The 20,553-nt window shown below is 41.5% G+C and overlaps 1 protein-coding gene across 1 annotated transcript; it reads left to right on the forward strand.

Annotated features, from left to right (window-relative positions):
• The first annotated feature begins 7,301 nt into the window (after positions 1-7,301).
• Positions 7,302-20,287, forward strand: cnpy1 (canopy FGF signaling regulator 1). The gene is made up of 6 exons (XM_085389432.1): positions 7,302-7,655; positions 8,235-8,337; positions 9,209-9,324; positions 17,915-18,127; positions 19,745-19,844; positions 20,114-20,287. Exons 2-6 carry the CDS (start codon positions 8,244-8,246, stop codon positions 20,152-20,154), a joined length of 564 nt encoding a protein of 187 aa, XP_085245558.1. The 5' UTR covers positions 7,302-7,655; positions 8,235-8,243; the 3' UTR covers positions 20,155-20,287.
• Positions 20,288-20,553: the final 266 nt, after the last annotated feature.

Consider the following 20,553-nt stretch of genomic DNA (forward strand, 5'->3'; position numbering starts at 1 on the left):
AGAGCACAATAAGGTGGTACAGTGATTAGCAGTAGTTTTATCAGATGGTAAGAATGGGTTTCCTCTAGATACAAACCAACTGCCTTAAGGACAAGAAGTGTGGAACCTCTTAAGATAAGATAAGATAAGATAAGATAAGATAAGATAAGATAAGATAAGATAACTCTTTATTGTCATTGCACAGTCATACATAGTACAGTAGTACAATGAAATTGGAAAAACTGTCCTACGTCGGCACTACATATAACACAACACGACACGATATGACACATCACAACGTAACAAACAACACAACACAGTATATTAACTTAGTATAAAAAAGAAGAATAAGTGTATGTGTATTGCACACTGTTATTATTGCACATTAATTATTATTGCACCTTGTTATAAATATAAATATTATTGTTATCGTTTTAAACATTGTTACCTCCCCCTAAAAAGTCCAGGGAGGTATCCAGTCAGGTCAGCTATTTACATTGATCAGGGCTATTGCCCTGTTGTAACAGCTGTCCTTGAGTCTATTTGTTCGGGACCTCAGCAGCCTGAACCTCCTGCCAGACGGCAGCAGCTTAAACACCCAGTGTCCTGGGTGTGTGCAGTCCCGTAGGATGCTGCGTGCCCTCTTGAGACAGCGAGTGCTGTACAGGTCCTTCAGGGAGGGAAGAGGATGTCCAATGATTTTTTGGGCCATATTGATGACCCTCTGGAGTGCCTTTCTGTGTGCTGTGGTGCAGCTGGAGAACCACACACCGATGCAATATGTCAGCACACTTTCAATGGAGCAGCGGTAGAAGACGGTCAGCAGCTCCTTCTTCAGGTCCATTTTTCTGAGGATTCTCAGAAAGTGGAGACGCTGTTGGGCCTTCTTTAAGACCGCAGAGGTGTTAGAGCTCCATTGGAGGTCTGTGTCTATGTGCACACCCAGAAACTTGAAACTGGAGACCCTTTCCACGCACTCCCTGTTGATGCTGACAGGCTGCAGCTCGGACTTCCTCCTTCTGAAGTCAACTACCAGTTCTTTTGTTTTGGTGGTATTGAGGTCCAGGTTGTTGTCTGCACACCAATCTGACAGCCTCTGAACTTCAGCTCTGTACGCCGTCTCATCTCCCCCTGAGATGAGCCCCACCACAGTGGTATCATCTGCAAACTTGATGACTGTGTTGTCTGGGTGGGAACTAACACAGTCATGTGTGTATAGAGTGTACAGTAGGGGACTCAGTACACAGCCTTGTGGAGAGCCGGTGTTGAGGCTGAGGGCTGAGGAAAGATGAGGCCCCACTCTAACTCTCTGTACACGGTCTGAGAGGAAGTCTCTGATCCAGCGGCAGGTGGTGGAAGGAAGTCCAATTTCCAGCAGTTTAACTATTAGTCTGTCCGGGAGTATCGTATTGAAAGCAGAGCTAAAGTCAACAAAGAGCAGCCTGGCGTAACGGCCCTGCACTTCCAGGTGAGAGATGGTGGTGTGGAGCGTTGTAGCAATGGCATCTTCAGTTGATCTGTTAGCTCTGTATGTGAACTGGAGCGGGTCGAGTATGGATGGCAGGTCGAGTCGAGTCTTAAGCTGCTGAGGTATCTCAAGCTTTGCCAGCCTCCATCCATCCTTTGTCTTCTACTCATCCAGTCCAGGGTTGCAGGTGGGATGGAGCCTATCCCAGCTGCCATAGCGATAGGCTCCCCATTTACACCCTGGACAGGTTGCTAGTCTGTCGCTGGGCTAACACACACAGACAGACAACCATTCACACCTATGGGCAATTTGGAATTACCAATTAACCTATCCCCACAAACAAGACATGTGGGAGGAAATTGGACTAGCTAGAGAGAACCAAACAGAAAGACCCCACCCAAATGGTGAAACCCAGAGCCTCCTTGCTGTGAGGCAACAGTGTTAACCACTACACCGCCATGCTGACCCCTTACACCTCTGCCAGCTTGTTCAATCACATTATCAGTGATGCATCTTGGGTTTGGATGGCCAGGACTACAAGACCTGGAGTGTACAAATTATCAGCCAATCAGCTTCTGTGTTACCCCACAATGATCTTCAAATGAGCCACCATCTCTCCCAATCAATGCCGATTTGGCAAAAGGTGTAGGATGACTGACAGCATCCATAGAGCCCAGCTGCATTTGGAAAGACCCCGGCAGGAAAAACAAGCCCGTTCTTATAGAATTTCTGGTAAATGAAAAAGTCTCACCAGGCTCATCTGGCATGCTTTTGGGACACATGACATGTCCAATGTGTCTAATTGCTCTGCCAGAATGTAACTAGACTGTACAATGCCCAGCAGTAACTTTGCTGCTTTTCAATGTCAGTGTTGGGATCAAACCTACCAAAGCTCTTTTTCCTCTATATAGACAAAGCAACAGCCGATTTTTAGCTTCCCTGGAACCTGCTGTATACCTGTTATGGCCCTGGCCATATTCATTACAGTTTAGTATTTCTTCTGTGTGCTGTTTTGTGCATTAGTATGACCTTTCTTCTTTATCTCTGAGTCTCTCTCTCCAGGTCTCCTAATAATTGGTCAAATCCATGGCTTTAAATCCAGCCTTCAACATCACACACATTAGTGGAAGGATTGGCTGGATGTGATGCCATGCAGCTAAATTTAAAGACATGCAGCGGGAGCCACAGGCAGATGGGGCAATGGTTGTCAATGGTTTAACCCTGAATAAGTGTTCAAATACTTGGCTCCATCATTTCCAGTGATGGCCAGAGGTGGCAAATGTACAGCATATCTGTACTTAAGTAGAAGTACAGATACTAGTGTTAAAAATACTCCAGTAAAAAGTACAGTACTGATTCAACTTCTTTACTTGAGTAAAAGTAAAAAATAACTCTTTGGAAAATGTTTCTACCAGCAAAGCTAACTGAACTTCTTCCTATATTAAGGTAATAATAAAATAATGTTAGTAGATGGAAATACAAACTTTATTTCAGTCTCTCAACTTGAATCTGTAAAGTAGACCATGAGCAGAGAAAAAGAAGGAAAATTAAAAAAACAAACAAAAGCAAAACAGTAGCTCTATTTTGCCTACACTGCACTAAAGAGGAAAATGAGTAGGGAAGAGGTTAGAGTGGGTTTCAGCAGGTGGATGATCCCTAAAATCACCTGTAATGGCTCAGTGTAGAGAAAAGAATCACAACTCACAATAATTTCTATTGTAGATTTTCCTAGTATACAGGCTGTGATTCAGCTACTTTAAGATGGCGATTTTAAGATGACGCGGCCACATCCAGACGCCTTCCTGACCGCTCCGTTCCGATTGTGCACCTTTTTAGTTTTTGCACAAGTTGAGGAGCGTGTCAGGTTACATTTCACTGTGTGTTATACTTGTATAACTATGCATGTGACGAATAAAGAACCTTGAACCTTGAGCTAACCTGCTGCTCTTTTTGGATATACACAACCGAAGTCAACAACTGGATTCAACCAAATGTCAGCTGATGTTTGATGAGTTGTCCTTTTTTTTCTATAAAGTTGTTATGAAGGTGGAATTCAGTAAATGAATCTCAGTACCATCAGCTTAACTTTAAATTAATCTCTGCAACACTTCATTTAAGCTAACTCTGACCATGAAACCACAGCTGCTGAAACCAGTCACACACACTTTAAATCCAACACAGTACAGCAAATTATCCTGTTTATCAGAGTATTTTCATGCACCCTTTAAAATGAATTAATGTTGCATGAAATAAATAAATAACACAGTAAGTCTACCTCAGTTCTTACCTTTAAATCTAACCTCTGTTGTCCGTCTCCTGTCCTGTTTTTCTGATCTTTCTCCATCTCTGAGTGAAGTTAATTCTCTTTCTTTTCTCTCCCTGTGAAATACACCAACTGGACCTTTAGCCAGCAACACACTGTGAGACCAACTGCACACAAACACTTTGTTTGTTTGCTGATGTTTGTTGAGTATGTTGTTTGTATGTTGCATTTAAAATTGCCTGCCACAACATGTTATTGCCTTTATCCTCGCTCATCTTCTGTACTGCTAGGTAGATGTGGAAGTAACGCAAACGTAACTTATGGACACCTGCAGTCATTCTGGTGTCTAAAGGCTCGCAGTTGCAGATAAGATGCAAGAATCATGACTTCAATGGTGTGTATTGAAGACCTGTTGGACAGCTTCAAATACCTCGGAGTTCACATCACGCAGGACCTGTCAGGACCTGTCATGGTCCTGTCACATCAACACCGTGGTGAAAAAGGCCCGACAGCGTCTCTACCACCTCAGACGCTTGAGAGACTTCCAACTGCCCTCCAAGGTGCTCAGGAACTTTTACTCGTGCACCATAGAGAGCATCCTGGCGGGAAACATCTTAACCTGGTTCGGGAACAGCACCATGCAGGACAGACGAGCTCTACAGAGGGTTGTGCGGTCAGCTGAGCGCACCATCCGCTCCGAGCTCCCTGACCTGCACTCAATCTACAGCAGGCGGTGCTGGACCAAGGCCAGGAAGATGGTGAAGGACCTCAGCCATCCCAACAACAGACTGTTCTCTCTGCTGAGGTCAGGAAAGCGATTCCGCTCCCTGAAGACCAACACAGAGAGACTGAGGAGGAGCTTCTTCCTGCAGGCGATACGGTCTCTCAATCACACCACCACACAGTACTGACCCACACATATGGTTCTTACACACACACTGGACTTTCTGGACTTTGTTTTTGCACAACACTGGTCACTATATTCTTCATTTCCGGTTAATACTTGTACAGCTGCTGTTATTGTGTATATATTTATTTATATTTAGATTTCTTCATACATTCTTATATAGTTCTATATTGTGTATTGTGTATTTTGTTGTACAGTTATTTTATTTTCAACTTTAATTTATATATTTTATCTTATTCTTCCCAGTTAAATTTACCCTTCATTCTAATTTGTGTTGTACAGTTATTTCATTTTTAACCTTAATTTATATTTTATTCCTTCCTAGTTAAATTTACCCTTTTTAATTTTTCATATTTATTTCCTATCTTATTCATAGCCTTTTCCTTTTTTGTTTTCTTTAGGTCACGAGCAGTTGTCCAAGCATTTCACTACATATCGTACTGTGTATGACTGTGTACGTGACAAATAAAATTTGAATTTGAATTTTGAATTTGAAAAAACACCTTATGTCTCAAGCTCAATGACCTCAAGAGAGACTGAAGAAGAGAAGGCATGACCATCTTTAAGAGGACATACGGGGAGTGTGAACTTCATGCCAGAGGATTACTTCAACTTTTTCATATGGAATGCAGCTAAGCCTGTGCTTGCATGAGAAAAATCACTTATTGTATACAATTTTATAAACTATTGTTATAGTTATAGAGAAATTATCGTTCCCCCCCACACTCCCTAGCAGATCATTACATGGAGAAACCTTTGGAATGCAAGCATGCTGATCCACACAGGTATGCACACATGGGTATTCACAGACGCGGACTAAAGCTTTCTTGGCTGCTGCCTCAAAGCACACTGTGCGCTGTCTATCTTGCGTGCTGCACAATATCGTTTATTATTTAGTAAATATTGATATCTATGACTAGCTAGTTTATTGTGATGGTGCTTTGTTTTCTCTATTATTATGTTGCTCTTTGTTGTTTGCTGTCTCCTCTGTTTGTTTTTTTTGTTTGTTTGTTTTTTTTTTCTCCATACAGGTGACCCAGGAGTTCTTTTTTTTTTTCTCTCTCTTCCCCCCCCCTTCTCACCGTCTCTTCTCCCCTTTGGTTTTCTTTCTTTCTCTCCCCCTCTTTCTCTCATTCATTCCCCCTGTCCTATTTATTTAAAAAAAAAAAAAAAAAATGACAAAGGATGAACTGAAGCTCTGCCATCACGTAATGTCGCATACTGCTGTTTCTGATGTCATTTAGAAAAAAAAGAAAAAAAAAAGAAAAAAAAAAAAGAAGAGAAATTATCGTTGAAACACACACACACACACGCAGCAGCCAAAACATGTAAATAACATGTTGCCAGGTAACTAGAGTGTTGTTTTACACGTTCTGTGGTGTCATAATAACTCCTTTGGAGATTCAAGGTGTAAAGGTTTGTATATCTTTCTCTTTATGCCACAAACCCCAAAGGTCACTATTGATAAACTTATTTTAGGAAAAGTAATGGAATTTAAAGTTATGGCATTTCCATTTCACAGTTAGATACTTTAAAATGCAATGATGGACAAGAAAGGCAAGCAGCGCTTGCCTTGAAAACACACAAAAAAAACCAAATTAATTAAAATGTACTAAAAAGCGATCTTTGTCCTTTCCTCTTAAACAGTGCTGTTGTTTCTCCTTGCCTATATGTAAAAGTTACTGCTTGCTAATGTTAAAATGCCAAAGGAGTCAAAATGACACATTTGGCACCTCCAGTGCTAAACTTTTAACCTTGCAGAAACATTATTTGAAGCATCTTTTCGGCATTTAAACATTAAAAATTAAAACATTAAGATGTGCAGACGGATGTATGGCTGTACAATCTGAGAACACGATGCCTCTGCAAGCATACTAAGCAGCACACTGACAAATATCTTGACTATATTTGACCTTTTTAGCAATGGCAGACAGCTTTTAATCACCACTGCACGCCATACTGTATTGTGAACATTTACATCTACCTGTCCAATCGAGACTTTGATGTTAAAGATAAGATTCAATTAGCAGCAGGAAAACCAGGTCAGATCCCCCCGTAAAGACACCACCTGGCTCTTAGTCTCGCTCTCTCACGCATGCACAGGTGGGAAGTGAATTACAATGCGTTGCTTGATTAACCTCAGCATGGAGCTGAGCTGTTATGTTTAGAGAAGGAGAAGGAGCTCTTCAGTCAGATCCATTAGTATTTACGGCCACAGCATATCACTGTGGTGGTATATTTTCTATAGCACTGCAGTCGAAAGCTCGAAAGTCACATGCACGTAAATATCTTCTGAACAGTTGAATATATTCTATTTAAATTACATTTAGTTTTAACTGACTGTAACAGGAGATGGTTTATGTTTGGCGTAAATGAATGTAGTTGAATTTATTGCAGTACTGTTTATTTATTTTTGTATGAATTCACAAGTCACCACTGTGGTCTAAAGTCATCAGCACACTGAAGTCCGATTTCCACATTCTACCAAAGCGTCCAGGAGTCAGCGCCTGTAGACGCTGCGTCAGTTTGATTGGTCCATGCTCTTTGAGTTTGGAATATGATTGGCTGTCCACCTCTATGCCCGACTGAACGTGGCTACACCAGAGCCGAGCACGTCAAGACGACAAGCGAGCCGGAACTAGGTGTACTAAGAGAAGTAGGCCGAGTGTGCTTTTAAGATTGACGCATGATTTTTGTTATGATAAAGATATACTGAATAATTATTTCGAGACAAAGATTCCGACTTATTTTTTATTATTATTATTTTGTGTGTGAACTTTACTACCGCAATTCCCGCACAATAGTTAAATATCGAATATTTTTAGGGCAATGCCCTTTTACTTTGAAAGGCACACCCGGAAAGCTAACTGTTGTACTGTATGTGTCAGTGCTGTTACCTGTCAGTAAGTGAAGCAGAGATAGGCATGTACAGACAAATGAGCTGAGGACATGTCATTATTGTAGTAACAGCGCTGCTGCACCGAGTCCAGCCGGCTCCACGTCCGCTGTTAGCTGCTATAGCTCGCTTTCCTCGCAAGGTAAGACAAGCTACCAGCGCTCCCTCACTATTCCCGACGTGGACCGTACCTCGTAAACAAATGTGAAATCTTAAGACAAGTCTCGTATGGCGATCAAAATCCCAGCGGTGAGAACGCGTTGAAAATATTGTTAATATTTTACTTGTATGAGCCTACAATTCGGCATTCGCTAAGTCCATAAATAGTTCGTTTCAAGTACAGTTTGATCGGATTTATGCTTGCCTTTTCAGCAAGTGACCATTCGGGGGCTTTGTACTGAACAACTACAGGTGACGTTTTAGGAAAAGCACTTGTTGATCCCTCCGTAAAGTTCCCAAAGTGCTCCCCTCTTTAAGGTTTCAGGTCTCAGTTTCAGTTGTGTACACGTGGAGGTAAAATAACACTTCAAAAATGTATAAGCACACTAAACTTACTGAAAATATGATTTGCATTTAAATTGTATGTGGTTTGGGTTTTTTTTTAATACACAATATGTTGTGTTTTTTGAAATGTCTTCACACTTTAAGACTCTGTTACTTAGGTGTAGTATACTGAAATTTGATTTTAGTTTTTACTGTATATGCCTTTCTGTACTATTAGGCTATCAAGATGACTGCATGGGTTATTCAGATGATGGTGATGGTGCTCTCTGTCTTTACTGGCAGCAGCCAGGGGAAGAGGGACAAGATGCTCTACTGTTCTGGTAAGTCATGCAGATCTGACAGAAGCTTTCTGTCTCAAAGAATATTGCTGCTATTTTAAGGAAAACCACAACTGAACTGCAATGCAAAAGCATCTCACCAAGTAACTCCAGAGTTGGCAAAAGTACAGACATTCTGTGCTTAAGTAAAAGTACAAATACTACTGTTAAAAAATACTTCAGTAAAGTTGAAGTGCTGATTCAACTTCTTTACTAAAGTAAACATAAAAACTGCAGGCTCAGAAATGTACTCAAAGTAATAAAGTGAAAAGTAGCTCTTTGGAGGATATTTCTATTTTCCTGCAAAGCTAACTGAACCTCATGCAATATTTATATGATAAAATAATATCAGTAGATGGGAATACAAACTGTAAAACTTTTTTAAAAATTCGTATTATACTCAGCTTGAATCTAAAGAAAAGGGACGGTGCGATTCCACATGTACAGACCCAATATCTGATTTAAAAACCTCATCAATCCTCATCTTTTAATCTAACCTCTCTTCTTCCTCTCCTGTCCCGTCTTTCTTATCTTGCACAGTGTGTTGTGCACAATAAATGCAAAAATGAGGAGAAATACTTACAACATGCACAAACATATGACCCACAGCATGTAATTAATTTGCATGAATGTAATGTTGTTGATATGCTGCTTAGAGATGCTGGTGGAGCCAGTGATAATCGATAAGGGAATCAAATCGGGAATCAATTCCCATCCATAGCATTTTGACCTTGTAGCACTTCCACAAACATCAGTATGAGACTGAATTCTGGATGATTTTTCATGTTACTTACGTACTGATGTTCACTAAATTCCAGGCTGTGAGCTGTTGCTTGTATTGTTTCCATCACTGAGGTTTACCTCTGTTTCCCAGCATGCAAGGCAATCGTGGATGAACTGAACCACTCAATCAGTCAGGTGGACCCAAAGAAAACCATCAATGTTGGCAGCTTTAGACTCAACCCTGATGGAACCATGAAAGACAAAAAGGTACTTTATGCCAGTGTTTACACACACACACCACTCACTTGCCAAAGCCCCAACAGATGCTTCCTCATCGGTGACCCCCCTATGAGTAAAAAGTGGGAAGGAGGATCAAAGTTTTAACAGGAAGAAACCTCCAGGAGAACCAGGCTCAGGGAGGGGCAGCCATCTGTCGTGACTGATTAGGGTTGATGGGGGACGACAGGACAAAGATACACTGTTTAAGAGTTGCAGAAACCAGTAACAACTAAAGATTAAATACAGAGTGGTGTGTAAACACACAGTGAGTGCAGGTGAATCACAGTGCATCATGGCAGGCCCTCAGCAGCCTGGGTCTATTGCAGCATAACTGAGGGAGGACTCTGGGTCACCTGATCCATCCCTGACTATATTCTTAAAAAGTTAAAGTTTGAAGCTTAATCAGTGTCTGTCTCCCGAATCCACCAAAGAGGGGTCTTAAGGCTCTGCCTTCCATTCTATTTCTAAATATCCTATGAACCACATGTCTGAGAGTGAAGTGTTCTCTCTCGTCTTCATTATTCAAGACCTTGTATGCGAGAAGAATTTTAAAGTTCTGGGTTTAACAGGCCAATGAAGGGAAGCCATTACCGGTGAAATTTGCTTTCTTTTTCTAGGAATGACGTTTTCCAGCTCTAAGTGGAGCATTTTGGATCAACTGAAGGCTTTTCAAGGAGTTTTTAGGACAGCCTGATAACATTGAGTTACAATAGTCCACCCTCGAATAGATGCATAAACTAGTTTTTTAGCGTCACTCTAAGACAAAATGTTTTGAATTTCCTACACATTTGTTTAAAAAACTCTAAGGTTCCTCACAGTGTTACTGGAGGCCAAGGCAATGCAGTTCAGAGTAGGGCTGCTCAATTAATCAAATTTTAATCACGATTACAATCTGGGCTTTCAACGATCATTAAAAATGACTGAGCCGATTATTAGCCCCTCCCTCGTGCTTTACTCTCGCGCTGCTCTGTGTGGCAAATCGAGCGCACCTCTCTGCATTTCGAACACGTGTCACAACAATTAAGAGCAGCGGTCTCCAACCTTTTTTTGCGCCACGGACCGGTTTATGCCCGACAATATTTTCACGGCCTTTAAGGTGTCGCGGATAAATACAACAAAATAAAACTAGTACCGGTACCGAAAAAAGAAAATTTATTCATAACACACGTGGAAAGACCCAGGAAAACAGAGTAAACGATAAAAACGATAACAAAATAACGCTGAAAACCGATAAAAACCCTGAAAACTATACATTTCACACCTGAGCCTCAACGAACCAAACGACTCACGCACCGGTACCGGTCTGAGGCCCGGGGGTTGGGGACCGCTGATTAAGAGGACCCGAGGGAAGCTCGGAAAGCTGAGCAGAAGTTATTTGGAGAGGAGAGTGACTGCTGTTGGTTGAAAAGAGAGGTAAAAACCTTCAGTGGTGTGGAAACATTATGGGTTCAGTCAGACGTGGATCAAGTGGACACAGTGTGTAAACTTTGCTACGGTGTCGTAGCTGCACCACAGAGCAACACTGCAAAGTTCACTAAACATAGATGTTTACATTTTTCATTTATTTTTTATATTGCAAACATTTGCACTGTTATCAGTATTTGCACACTATTTTATATTATTTTTTGACAATCTTTAAAGTCATTATTCAATACATTGTTATTGTTAAATAAATATCGCCAAAGAATCGAGATCTCAATTTCAGTGAAAATAATTGTGATTATCATTTTTGCCATAATCGAGCAGCCCTAGTTCAGAGTAAGCATCAAGAAATCTCGGGAAATCTTGGGATAAAAGGAAGGCTGGTGATTGGTCTATAATTAGCTAAGACCCCTTGTCTGTGAAGGTTCTCGGTCATCCAGGTCATCGTAGTTTAAGGAGCTTGGAAAGAAAAGCGTCTGGACTTTTTAAGTTACTTAAGTTACTTCTTAACTTAAGTTACTTCTTAACTTAAGTTACTTCTTAACTTAAGTTACTTCTTAAGTTAAGAAGTAACTTAAGTAAGTCCAGACGCTTTTCTTTCCAAGCTCCTTAGACTAAGACCCCTTGGTTTAACTGATGGCTTTTCAAGTAGCAGTTTAATTACTGCGAGCTAGAAGGTCTGTGGTACATTGCCCATTAATAGAGAGAGTTGATTAAAATAGAAATTGAAGCATAAATAAATAGTTGGACTTCTTTGAACAGTTTTGTAGGAATGGGTCCTAAAGACACGTTGATGGTTTGGTAGTTGCTGAAGTTAACTCGGAGAGATCAGTTAATTCTCAACACACTCTCACCAAACTCTCTGCACTTGCTAGCACATCTCCACGTTAAGCACTCTAAGCTGCTGCACATCCTTTCCATCTCGATCACCCCGCCTAGTCCATTTGTCCTTCCTGTTTAGCCAGTGAAATCAGAGCTGCTGGTTTGAGTGTATTAAACAGTTTGGGTATACTGTATGTAGCCATAGGGAACACAATAGACTACTTCCACAGTTTAGGGACTCATTTCTGCACACAAGACATGATAAATGTGTCATAAAACACATGACCAAGTTGCTATGCATTCTTCAGCAGTCTTCCTGTAATCCCATCCGACCCGAGGCTCTTATTTGCCTTTGATTTTTTTCAAAGACTGACTGAACATCATGTACATTTTAACAGTGCAATCGGGGTACAAGGAGCCATTTCTACATAGATGCTGTGATTAACAGATGCGGTCTTTTCATGGAGGAGTCGATTGATCTTTGTTGTTACTGTGGCTGTGTGCATGACACTGTGTGAGCGCAGAAGATTGATCCAGGCTATTGTCCTGCTGTAATGAGGTCACACCCCCCCCCCCCCCGGAACTATGACATTTCCTGTTGCTCAGAGGCCAGAAAATCATGAGGTTTACAGCTATACTATTGATTTCTGGAGCTTTAGCGTTTGTTGTGACTATCACTATCACGATAACTGCACCGATCAGTGTGTGCACGTAGGCGTCGACACCTACAGGCAAATTCAGAATCACAGATCTTGCCTTATGACAACTGTTTTCAACACTGATATTACTAGCTCAGTGTAGCCATTAGATGTTCTGTGTGACGACATAAGTCATCAAGTTTTACTGCATAATTTTCCTCAAAACAAAGTCCAAACTATCCTCTAAGCATTTACATGTATCCTGATTAGAGTTAGAAAACAGCATTCCAGTCACCCAGCAGGGAGAATGAGCTTCCTCCAGCAGTGAGCTCCTGCTCTACTCTGAGCTGACACTTTCCTCTACCTGTTGTATTATCTGGTCAATCAGATGTTATTGAGCCACATAAGAAGCCAAACCTTGATCCCATGCCCTCCCGGCTCCCTTCTTTTCAGCAGCTTTTGACCTAGTGTGAATCAGAGAGGGAGGGATGTCACAGCTTAGATGCCATCAGTGAGGAGGATTTGCAGGTTTTAAGTCTCTGCTCTTTGGCCTTGTCACAGTAGGACTTCCTGGGAGTATGGGGCTGCTCTGTGCCACAAAAGTTAAACCTGCCTGCCACAACAATGCCACATTTAAGGCTTCCAAAGACATTGAACTTAGTTGGAGCGGGTTGATCTCATAGTGAACGGTGGGAAGTCATGCATTGAGAATGAGAGGATGCACAATAGCATGCTGACACAATGACACATAATATCATGGTCTAGAAATGTGACTCAGTGAGGTGACAGTCATTTTTTTTTTAATCCAACAAGGATCTTTTATTTTTCCTTGGAGGTTTCTTAAAGGAATAGTCTAACTTCCAAACAAATTTCCTTTCTTTGCTTACTGTTTGATTTGGTTGATATCAGTCTCATGTCTGAGACTCTTACTGCACACGGCATTAAAAAAAACAGCGACAACCCTCAGGGCAACAAAATGAACCCATTGTTGGAGTGCCAAGTTTTGGGACTTCCAAAAGTCAGTCAGTCCCAATAAAATTCCACGTTAACTTGACCTGCTAAACAGCATAAAAAGCATGTTTGAAGTTTCCCACTTCACACCGTTATTGATGTATGAGACTAGTATTTCATTATTCAACTTGTCATGTCTCAGGTCTCTTTTGTCTTCCTCCCCTCACCCCAACCGCTGTTGCACCTGTGCAGCACATAATACACCTTCTAACTTGGCAACATTAGTAGCTAACTTGGCGCTCCTGCTTATTATATAAATATGGTATCTTTTGGCTCTTAAAAACACAACAACAGCGACAACATGGCGAATGTTGAAGCCTTAACGTGAATTCTAAAGCCAGTGGGGAACACTGTGGTGGCTACATTCATCAGTTTGTGGACAGGACATGTTCTTCTGTGAGCTCCAGAGGCAGCGTTAGCATTGTGAACGGCCTTTGGGGCCCAGGCCCATCCAAAAGGATGACTGTGCCCCCTCAGCTGAATTCTACTGACTTACTTTTACAACTATAGGTAAAATTAATCGTTGTACAATAATAATTGTTATTGTAGTAACAACCAAGCCCATATTAATAATTTGGTCAATAGCAATTTAGAGCATCTACAATGAAATAGTAAAGTTAGTGAGTCTAATTCCCTCCTGTCAGAGTTGGTTGCCTGTCTAGTCCATCTTCTGAGGTGCTGACCCTGTTTAGAGGTGCTCGTAGATGTATGTTTGAAGTTTGGACAGTGTAGAAGGTCAAAAACACAACATGTGAACAGCCAGATTTTCCCTAGTTCAAGTCTTCATGATGGCTTTAGTGGATTTTATGAGATCATCACTAGGCCAGCATTTGATGTATTTCATCGTGGCATATCAAAAGTCAGCTGTCACTAGAGATGAAATATGATAAACCAGATCTGATCAGATGCTGAAAGGTTAAATACACTGGACTTCTTTCTGATTTCTAAGAATCACTTAGAAATAAATCACAGAAACTGGAGCATCACGAGACTTTCTAACCAAGTTTTCTAACCTCTGGCTAGTTTTTTTAAAATCTGGCTAATGAGAATAAACAGCATTATCAGCCTAAATTTAAAAGCACTATGAGAGCACAATTACAGTGAGAAAGGACCATTTGAGTGCTTTGAAATACTCACATTTACCACTGTAACAAACTAAGGAATGACTAAACTTACCTGACCATGAACACAACAGCCTGTAAAATGCCTCCACTCCTCTGTTAAAATACATAGAATATTATTTTATTCTGGATTTAAATATTTCAAAGACAAAAGATTTTTTACCACTTATTTTCAATACAATATGAAGTACCCAGATAACTTGAGCAAAATATCGTGCGACACATCCAGTTAAAAACAGTCTGGCATGAAGTAAAATGATACAAGGAAGCTTTAAATCTGCAGTTTTCAACTGTTAAAACAATAACTCTAGTTATGCTTGCTCCTCAGTAGAGCTAGCTAGATGCTAAAGTAATGTGACCAAGGCTTTCCCGGCGTGTGCACAAACACATGATAGGGACGAGGAGGAAAAAGGACCTCTTGTGGATGTAAGCAGAACCGTGGGATGAAGCTTTTCTCCACGGGCTAAACTCTAAGCAAAGTTGTGGCACAAGAACAATGATATTAAGTATCAATCCGCCCATCAGATTTAAACACTCACTAGGTGCTTCTGTCATATTCTTTGCTTTTGCCAGTTTTGTTTATGTTCATCAGTGCCATGTCTTACTCTTGTAGTATCTCCGGTTTGGCCTATAATATGGTCCTTTACACCACAGAAAAAGAAGGAGCTTGTGGAGCTTAGCGTACTGTTGAGAAAGTCTTCTCACCTGACTTCTGACAAGAGTGAAGAAGCTTTACCGCCAAACAGTGTTTCAGTCCTTGTGCTGACTCTGCTCGCCACTATCTTCCAAACTGCTGACATCAAGAAGCCCTGGTTTATGATTTAGAGCTCCTATAAAGACGCATAGCATTTCCATTCAGAATGACCAGCTGGTTACTATTAGCTTTACTACTCTATCATAATGAAGTAATATTATTACTGTTAGACCTTTATCAACGACTGCTATTAGAAAATTTGGGATTTAAATGATATATAAAGGTCAAAAATACATTTTAGGTTCTCCTTCCACTTGCTGCCAATGTGACATTATTATTGTTATTTTATTGTTTATTATCATTATTATTATTGTTAATTTATGGGTCTTCATTGGCCAGAACAATGACATTGAAAGGCCCCTGTCCACAGTGGTGCAATAATGGCTCCCTGTCCAATGGGAATTGAATGGAGGATAGCTTCCCTGAGAAGCCTATTCTCTGGGCCAACCAGTCACACCCCACTACCACCTCAGCCACCACCCCCCACCCCATTCTTCAAACAACACTGTGACTGACAGCTCCCTTTCACACGGCTGCAACTGGCAAGGAAGGGCTTTAATTCCAAACCATTTTGTAGCATGGCATGATAATGACTTAGACCCAAGCCCATGGATTGACATGGTTTTATTGTAGGGCCGGGGAGAGCAGCCCTTTTCTTCTCTTTTTTCATGCTGTTTGGATGAGATTGAGGATTTAGTTTTATATTCAGTTTCATTCTCATATAATCATATATATAAAAAGAAAGATATGACTGACATGATGACAATACAGGAACATGTATTATCAATTATTTCTGCAATGAATCAGTTAATTAAACCTGTGAATGTTGCATTGTCAAACATGTACTGTTTTTAAGTCAAACTCCAAAGTATTACATTTGTGCAACAGCTTCAACAGATGATGCTATATATGAGTATTGTTTCTACTGAATGTGCCTTCAGTAGCACTTAAGCTGCCGTTCAGTAATGACTCACTAAATACAGGCTGCGGTCAAACCTACCAACTAAACCTTAATCTGACTGCTGAAGCTGGGACTTTAAACAATGATGAGAAATGACTAACTGAAATATGCAAATATAAACTATGACTTGTCGTTTATATTATTATTATAAGCCTTCCGTCAAATTGGCATGGATATTAGAGTGTAATAAAAAACGAACCTAGCAAGCTTCAGGTAAAGATGATTTTGTGAAAACAGATCATGTGTTCTTCAAAATCATTAAAACAGTGGCGGCTTCTGCACATTCTCAAATTAGCTTTTTAAAAGCTTGGTGGGAAAAAAAACCAAGGTATTTAAATATGTCAACATGGTTCTAGGAAAAGTGTGACCAGCATCAATTAATTGACCAAGTTTTAATCCAATAAACAAAAAATTCAGTCATTGAGTGAAAGAAATGACAGCACTGATGCCAAAGTCACCACAAGCAAGTTTTGATTGATAGGCGAGCCTCATCGCCACTGCTCTACATGACCTACATCCCCTAGTGCCTGGCCCTTCCAACCTTTAGCCCTGTGCTGTAACACCTTCTGTCGACCAGCCAACTTTCTTCCTTCTTCCTCAGCACACTGTTAGCAACCCTAACAGTGTTGTCAGGCTCAGGGTCTTCTGCAAGGATTAATGCAGCGTCGGAGAGCTCAGGTGGTTCTAATTGTCAGAGGAATCGCTGGCTGGTTTTGCTCTACTACCCAAAATTTCAGTTTGCTGAGCAGGAAGAGGCAAAGATTTGATGAAAGACAGATGGCAGAGCAGTCCTTTGTCACATCATCACATCTCAAAGTGTGTGTGTGTGTGTGTGTGTGTGTGTGTGTGTGTGTGTGTGTGTGTGTGTGTGTGTGTGTGTGTGTGTGTGTGTGTGTGTGATCAGTATGGCTGGTTAGAGAAACAGAAGAAGAAACAAAGGCTGAGAGTATAATTTATCTATCATTATAAGATCCAGTTCATCTGCAAGAGGCTCAAAAACGCTCCCTTCTTCCTCTGTGTTCTCTCACCACCCAAACTGTCCCCCACCCCCAACCTCCGTCCTGCCACTCTTTGACCAAAGAAAACAAGGAAGATTTCCTCCTTTGATCGTCAGAGGATGGAGGGGCTGAATGGGCCAAAAGACAGCGCAGAGGCAGGGTGGGGGCCGAGGAGATGAGCCGTTTACCCTGCACTTGGCTTCTGTTTAGGCCTTCTGCTTCTCCCATCTCCTCCTCCTACAACCCCACCCTTCTCTGGATCCCAACCCCTCTTTTTGCTAGTTCGAGGTATAACAAACACTGAAACCCACCCCTCCCCTACTTCACCCTTTTCAGTGCCCTATCCTTGCATCTTCACCCCTGGGCGTCACCCCTGTCACCCAATATCCTTCCGGGGATGGAGGGAGCAGAGCACAGCACCTGTCTTGACCCGTCTAGACACCACCGCCCTGTTGATTTGTCTTGAAAGGGATGGGTGGTGGAAGAGCATGGCTGAGTTTGGATGGAGGGTTGGGGAGGGTATTCATGCAGGTTAAAAGTCAAAGTTGGAGGGTGAGGTATTTCAGCGTTGATGGAGAAAACACAGCGGAAACAAGAGGCCACCCCACTGACCCACCCTGAGGCCTGTGGTGTAACACAGCTAACACTAGGCCAACCCAGAGTCTTTTCTTTTTTGCCATGATGCAGCCTTGCTGTTTTGGTCTATCCGGCACGAGTTCTTAGACGTTTCAACGTGGCAATCGGGTATTGGAAACATGAGACAATGGCTACACGGTCCAAGAAGAAGCCGTGCTGGAACATGCCAGTCCAACATGATGATTCCCTCCTCTCTCTTTGGTTTGATTTGCCAGGTCCCATTCGCTCGCTCGGAGACTCACCTCAGCGAGCTTCTGGACGGCGTGTGCAACAGTATGAGTGACTATGCACTCTATGTGGATCCCATCACCCAGCACAAGCAGTACAGGAGGTTTGCTCCCAGAAGCAGTGCTTCCACCGACGACTTCCCCGACTTTAAGAACTTCCAGTTTGATGGGCCAGAGGCGTCCAATGACATCAAATTCGCAGTGAGTGGAAACATGCACTGAAAACAATGTTTTTAAGTAGAACTATAGTATAGTTAGAACTGCAGCCTAGTTCAGGATCATGTACAGAAGCATTGGAAGCATTTCCAGGCCAATTTCATCCATTGCTATGTATTAAGAATCAAAAAACAAAGAAAATTCTCAGAGTTGCTAATTTTGAAACAAGTTGTTCAATAAATGAAGATGTACATTTAAAATTGGAGGCGGTGATTATGACAACCCTGCATCAGTCGGTTTCCAGCGCCGTCCAATCGAAAACAACACGTTTTGTATAGCAGAAGCATTACAAGGTAGTCATACAGTTACTTAGATGTGTAATCTAAATACACGTTTGCTATTTTCATCAATCTATCAGTTGGGACAAAATGTTAGACTAGAAAATCGGATAGTTGCAGTAATGCTATTATTGAAATTCCTTTTATATTTTTATTTATTTTAGTAAATTAATTATTAATCGGTTTGTTAAGCTCACATTGTCAAAATTAACAAAAGTATGCATTTTATTCTAGGCATTTTCGTATATGGATACTTTTATGTAGATGTATATTTCATGTTATTTAAAATAATTGCTCCTATGCAGAAAAAATAGTCTGTTTAAAACACACTACTTGAGCTACAGACAGATGAGAAATGAAAGAAAAACCCAGAACAATAACGTGGCGACCTGCCACATCAGCGTCAGAGCTCCTCGCCATTTATTCTTGCAGTAGACGTTGGAACAGAATTAGATATCGCCTTTTGGGGTTTTTTGATGGTGGTGGTGGAGCATGATGTCAGTAAAACTAGAAAACAAAATAAATAAATACAAGTATATTACTCTTTTATGTCTGACATTGTTCCGAAATCAATTTTCATATTCTTTAAACCGTTCAAAGACGCTGTGTCACATAGAACAAGTGTGTCTACGTAGCAGTGACCCTTCTTTTGATACAAATGGCCCCCTGTAGCATAATGGAGCCAACGGAGCTCTTCACTGTAGGGGTCAGTGATTCAGGGTTTTCCTTTAATTTGTCATGCGTTTGTAGTGTGGCCAGTTGGTTGTGCCAGCCATTTCACCTGCCTTCAATTTGAGAAAGTACTTGATATCACCAGTCACTGCAGAAAACCCGGTCAGTGAGCCATGATTGGATTTAGTGATGTGTAGACTGAACAGCTGTGAGCTTCACCACGACGCACCATGGCGGCTTCACGTGACCGAGGGGTCTGAAGGAATTAATAGGACAGATGAAACAACAGACACGGGGAAAAGTTTGTGGTTTATTCTGAAGTTGGATTGCATCACGAGTGTGATTGGGTGAGCCAGCTCCCACTGAAAGCTGCTGCTTTAATAAACAGCTTCGGACTCGCATTTTTGTACTTTTTATTCACCACCATGTTCCTCGCTAAAGAAAAAGCAGCTGGAGCAGAAGTCGAATTCATAAAAAGCGAGGAAGGGTGCTTTCACAGAGTCTTCGAAATGGATGAGCGGTTCGATAAACAGGAGAGAAACGTGGCCGCCGCCGCCATGCAAATGGCGTGCCCACAGTGTGTGAAAGATGTGTGTTGTGCATGTATGGTCGAAGCACACTTTGACCAGTGTTTGCTGCGTCTGTGTCTCAGTGTGAAACGCTGGTGGAGGAGTTGGAGGAAGAAATCATCTCTGTGCTGAGCCGGGACAGGCAGGAGAACGTGCACAAGGAGCTGTGCAGCAGAGTCTCAGGTAGCAGCTATGCTTCACACGCGCACTCTCACAGAGCTCACACACACACACACACACACACACACACACACACACACACACACACACAGCTGTGGAAGCTGCTCGGGTTTGGCGTCCACAGCATTCAGTAACAGCAGAGGCCAGTGTCAGCACAGCTCAGTAGCCTCAGTGTAGGTCAGTGTTAGCTATTTGTGTCTTTAGATGGTGGCACATTTTCGGGTTGTGGAACATAAACACTGATGTGTTTGTCGTCATGCTTTTCCTTTCAGACTACTGTGAAGACAGCAGCCGTGCTAACGAGGAATTGTAGCATCACACTGGATTTTCGGTGCAGCGAGGAGAGACCAGCTTTGACACACATTTCTGAGAAAAGGGTTTTGATAAAAAATGTTTGACAAACAACTGAGACTATTTTAAGTAAATAAAAACCAAATGTTGAGAAAGCACAGTGTTCATTTTTGTCTCTGCATGCTGCTCACACCACAGTATATTAACCAGACCTACAGTAACTGTTTGTTGGTGCGAGTTCCACATATCAAAAGTTAAGATAGTGGTCTCCACAGTTAGTCAGCTGATCAGTTTATCTGGCAAAACTCTTTTCTGCTCTCTGTCACAGTCTGGCTTTATCACCAAGTCCAGGAAAAACATTTGGATTTCTTTGTTTTTTTTTATAGAAAAAAAATACACATTATTTCCTTCCTTTGCACAC

The sequence above is a fragment of the Rhamphochromis longiceps genome, linkage group LG18 (assembly GCF_057381845.1).
Source record: "Rhamphochromis longiceps isolate RC_006_pf linkage group LG18, R_longiceps_female_GT1.1, whole genome shotgun sequence".
Lineage (NCBI taxonomy): Eukaryota > Metazoa > Chordata > Actinopteri > Cichliformes > Cichlidae > Rhamphochromis > Rhamphochromis longiceps.

Coding starts and splice junctions, on each gene's coding strand:
- cnpy1 (XM_085389432.1), top strand. CDS start 8,244: ATGACTGCATGGGTTATTCAGATGATGGTGATGGTGCTCTCTGTCTTT. Junction 8,338..9,208: donor CAAGATGCTCTACTGTTCTG/GTAAGTCATGCA, acceptor TCTGTTTCCCAG/CATGCAAGGCAATCGTGGAT. Junction 18,128..19,744: donor CCAATGACATCAAATTCGCA/GTGAGTGGAAAC, acceptor TCTGTGTCTCAG/TGTGAAACGCTGGTGGAGGA.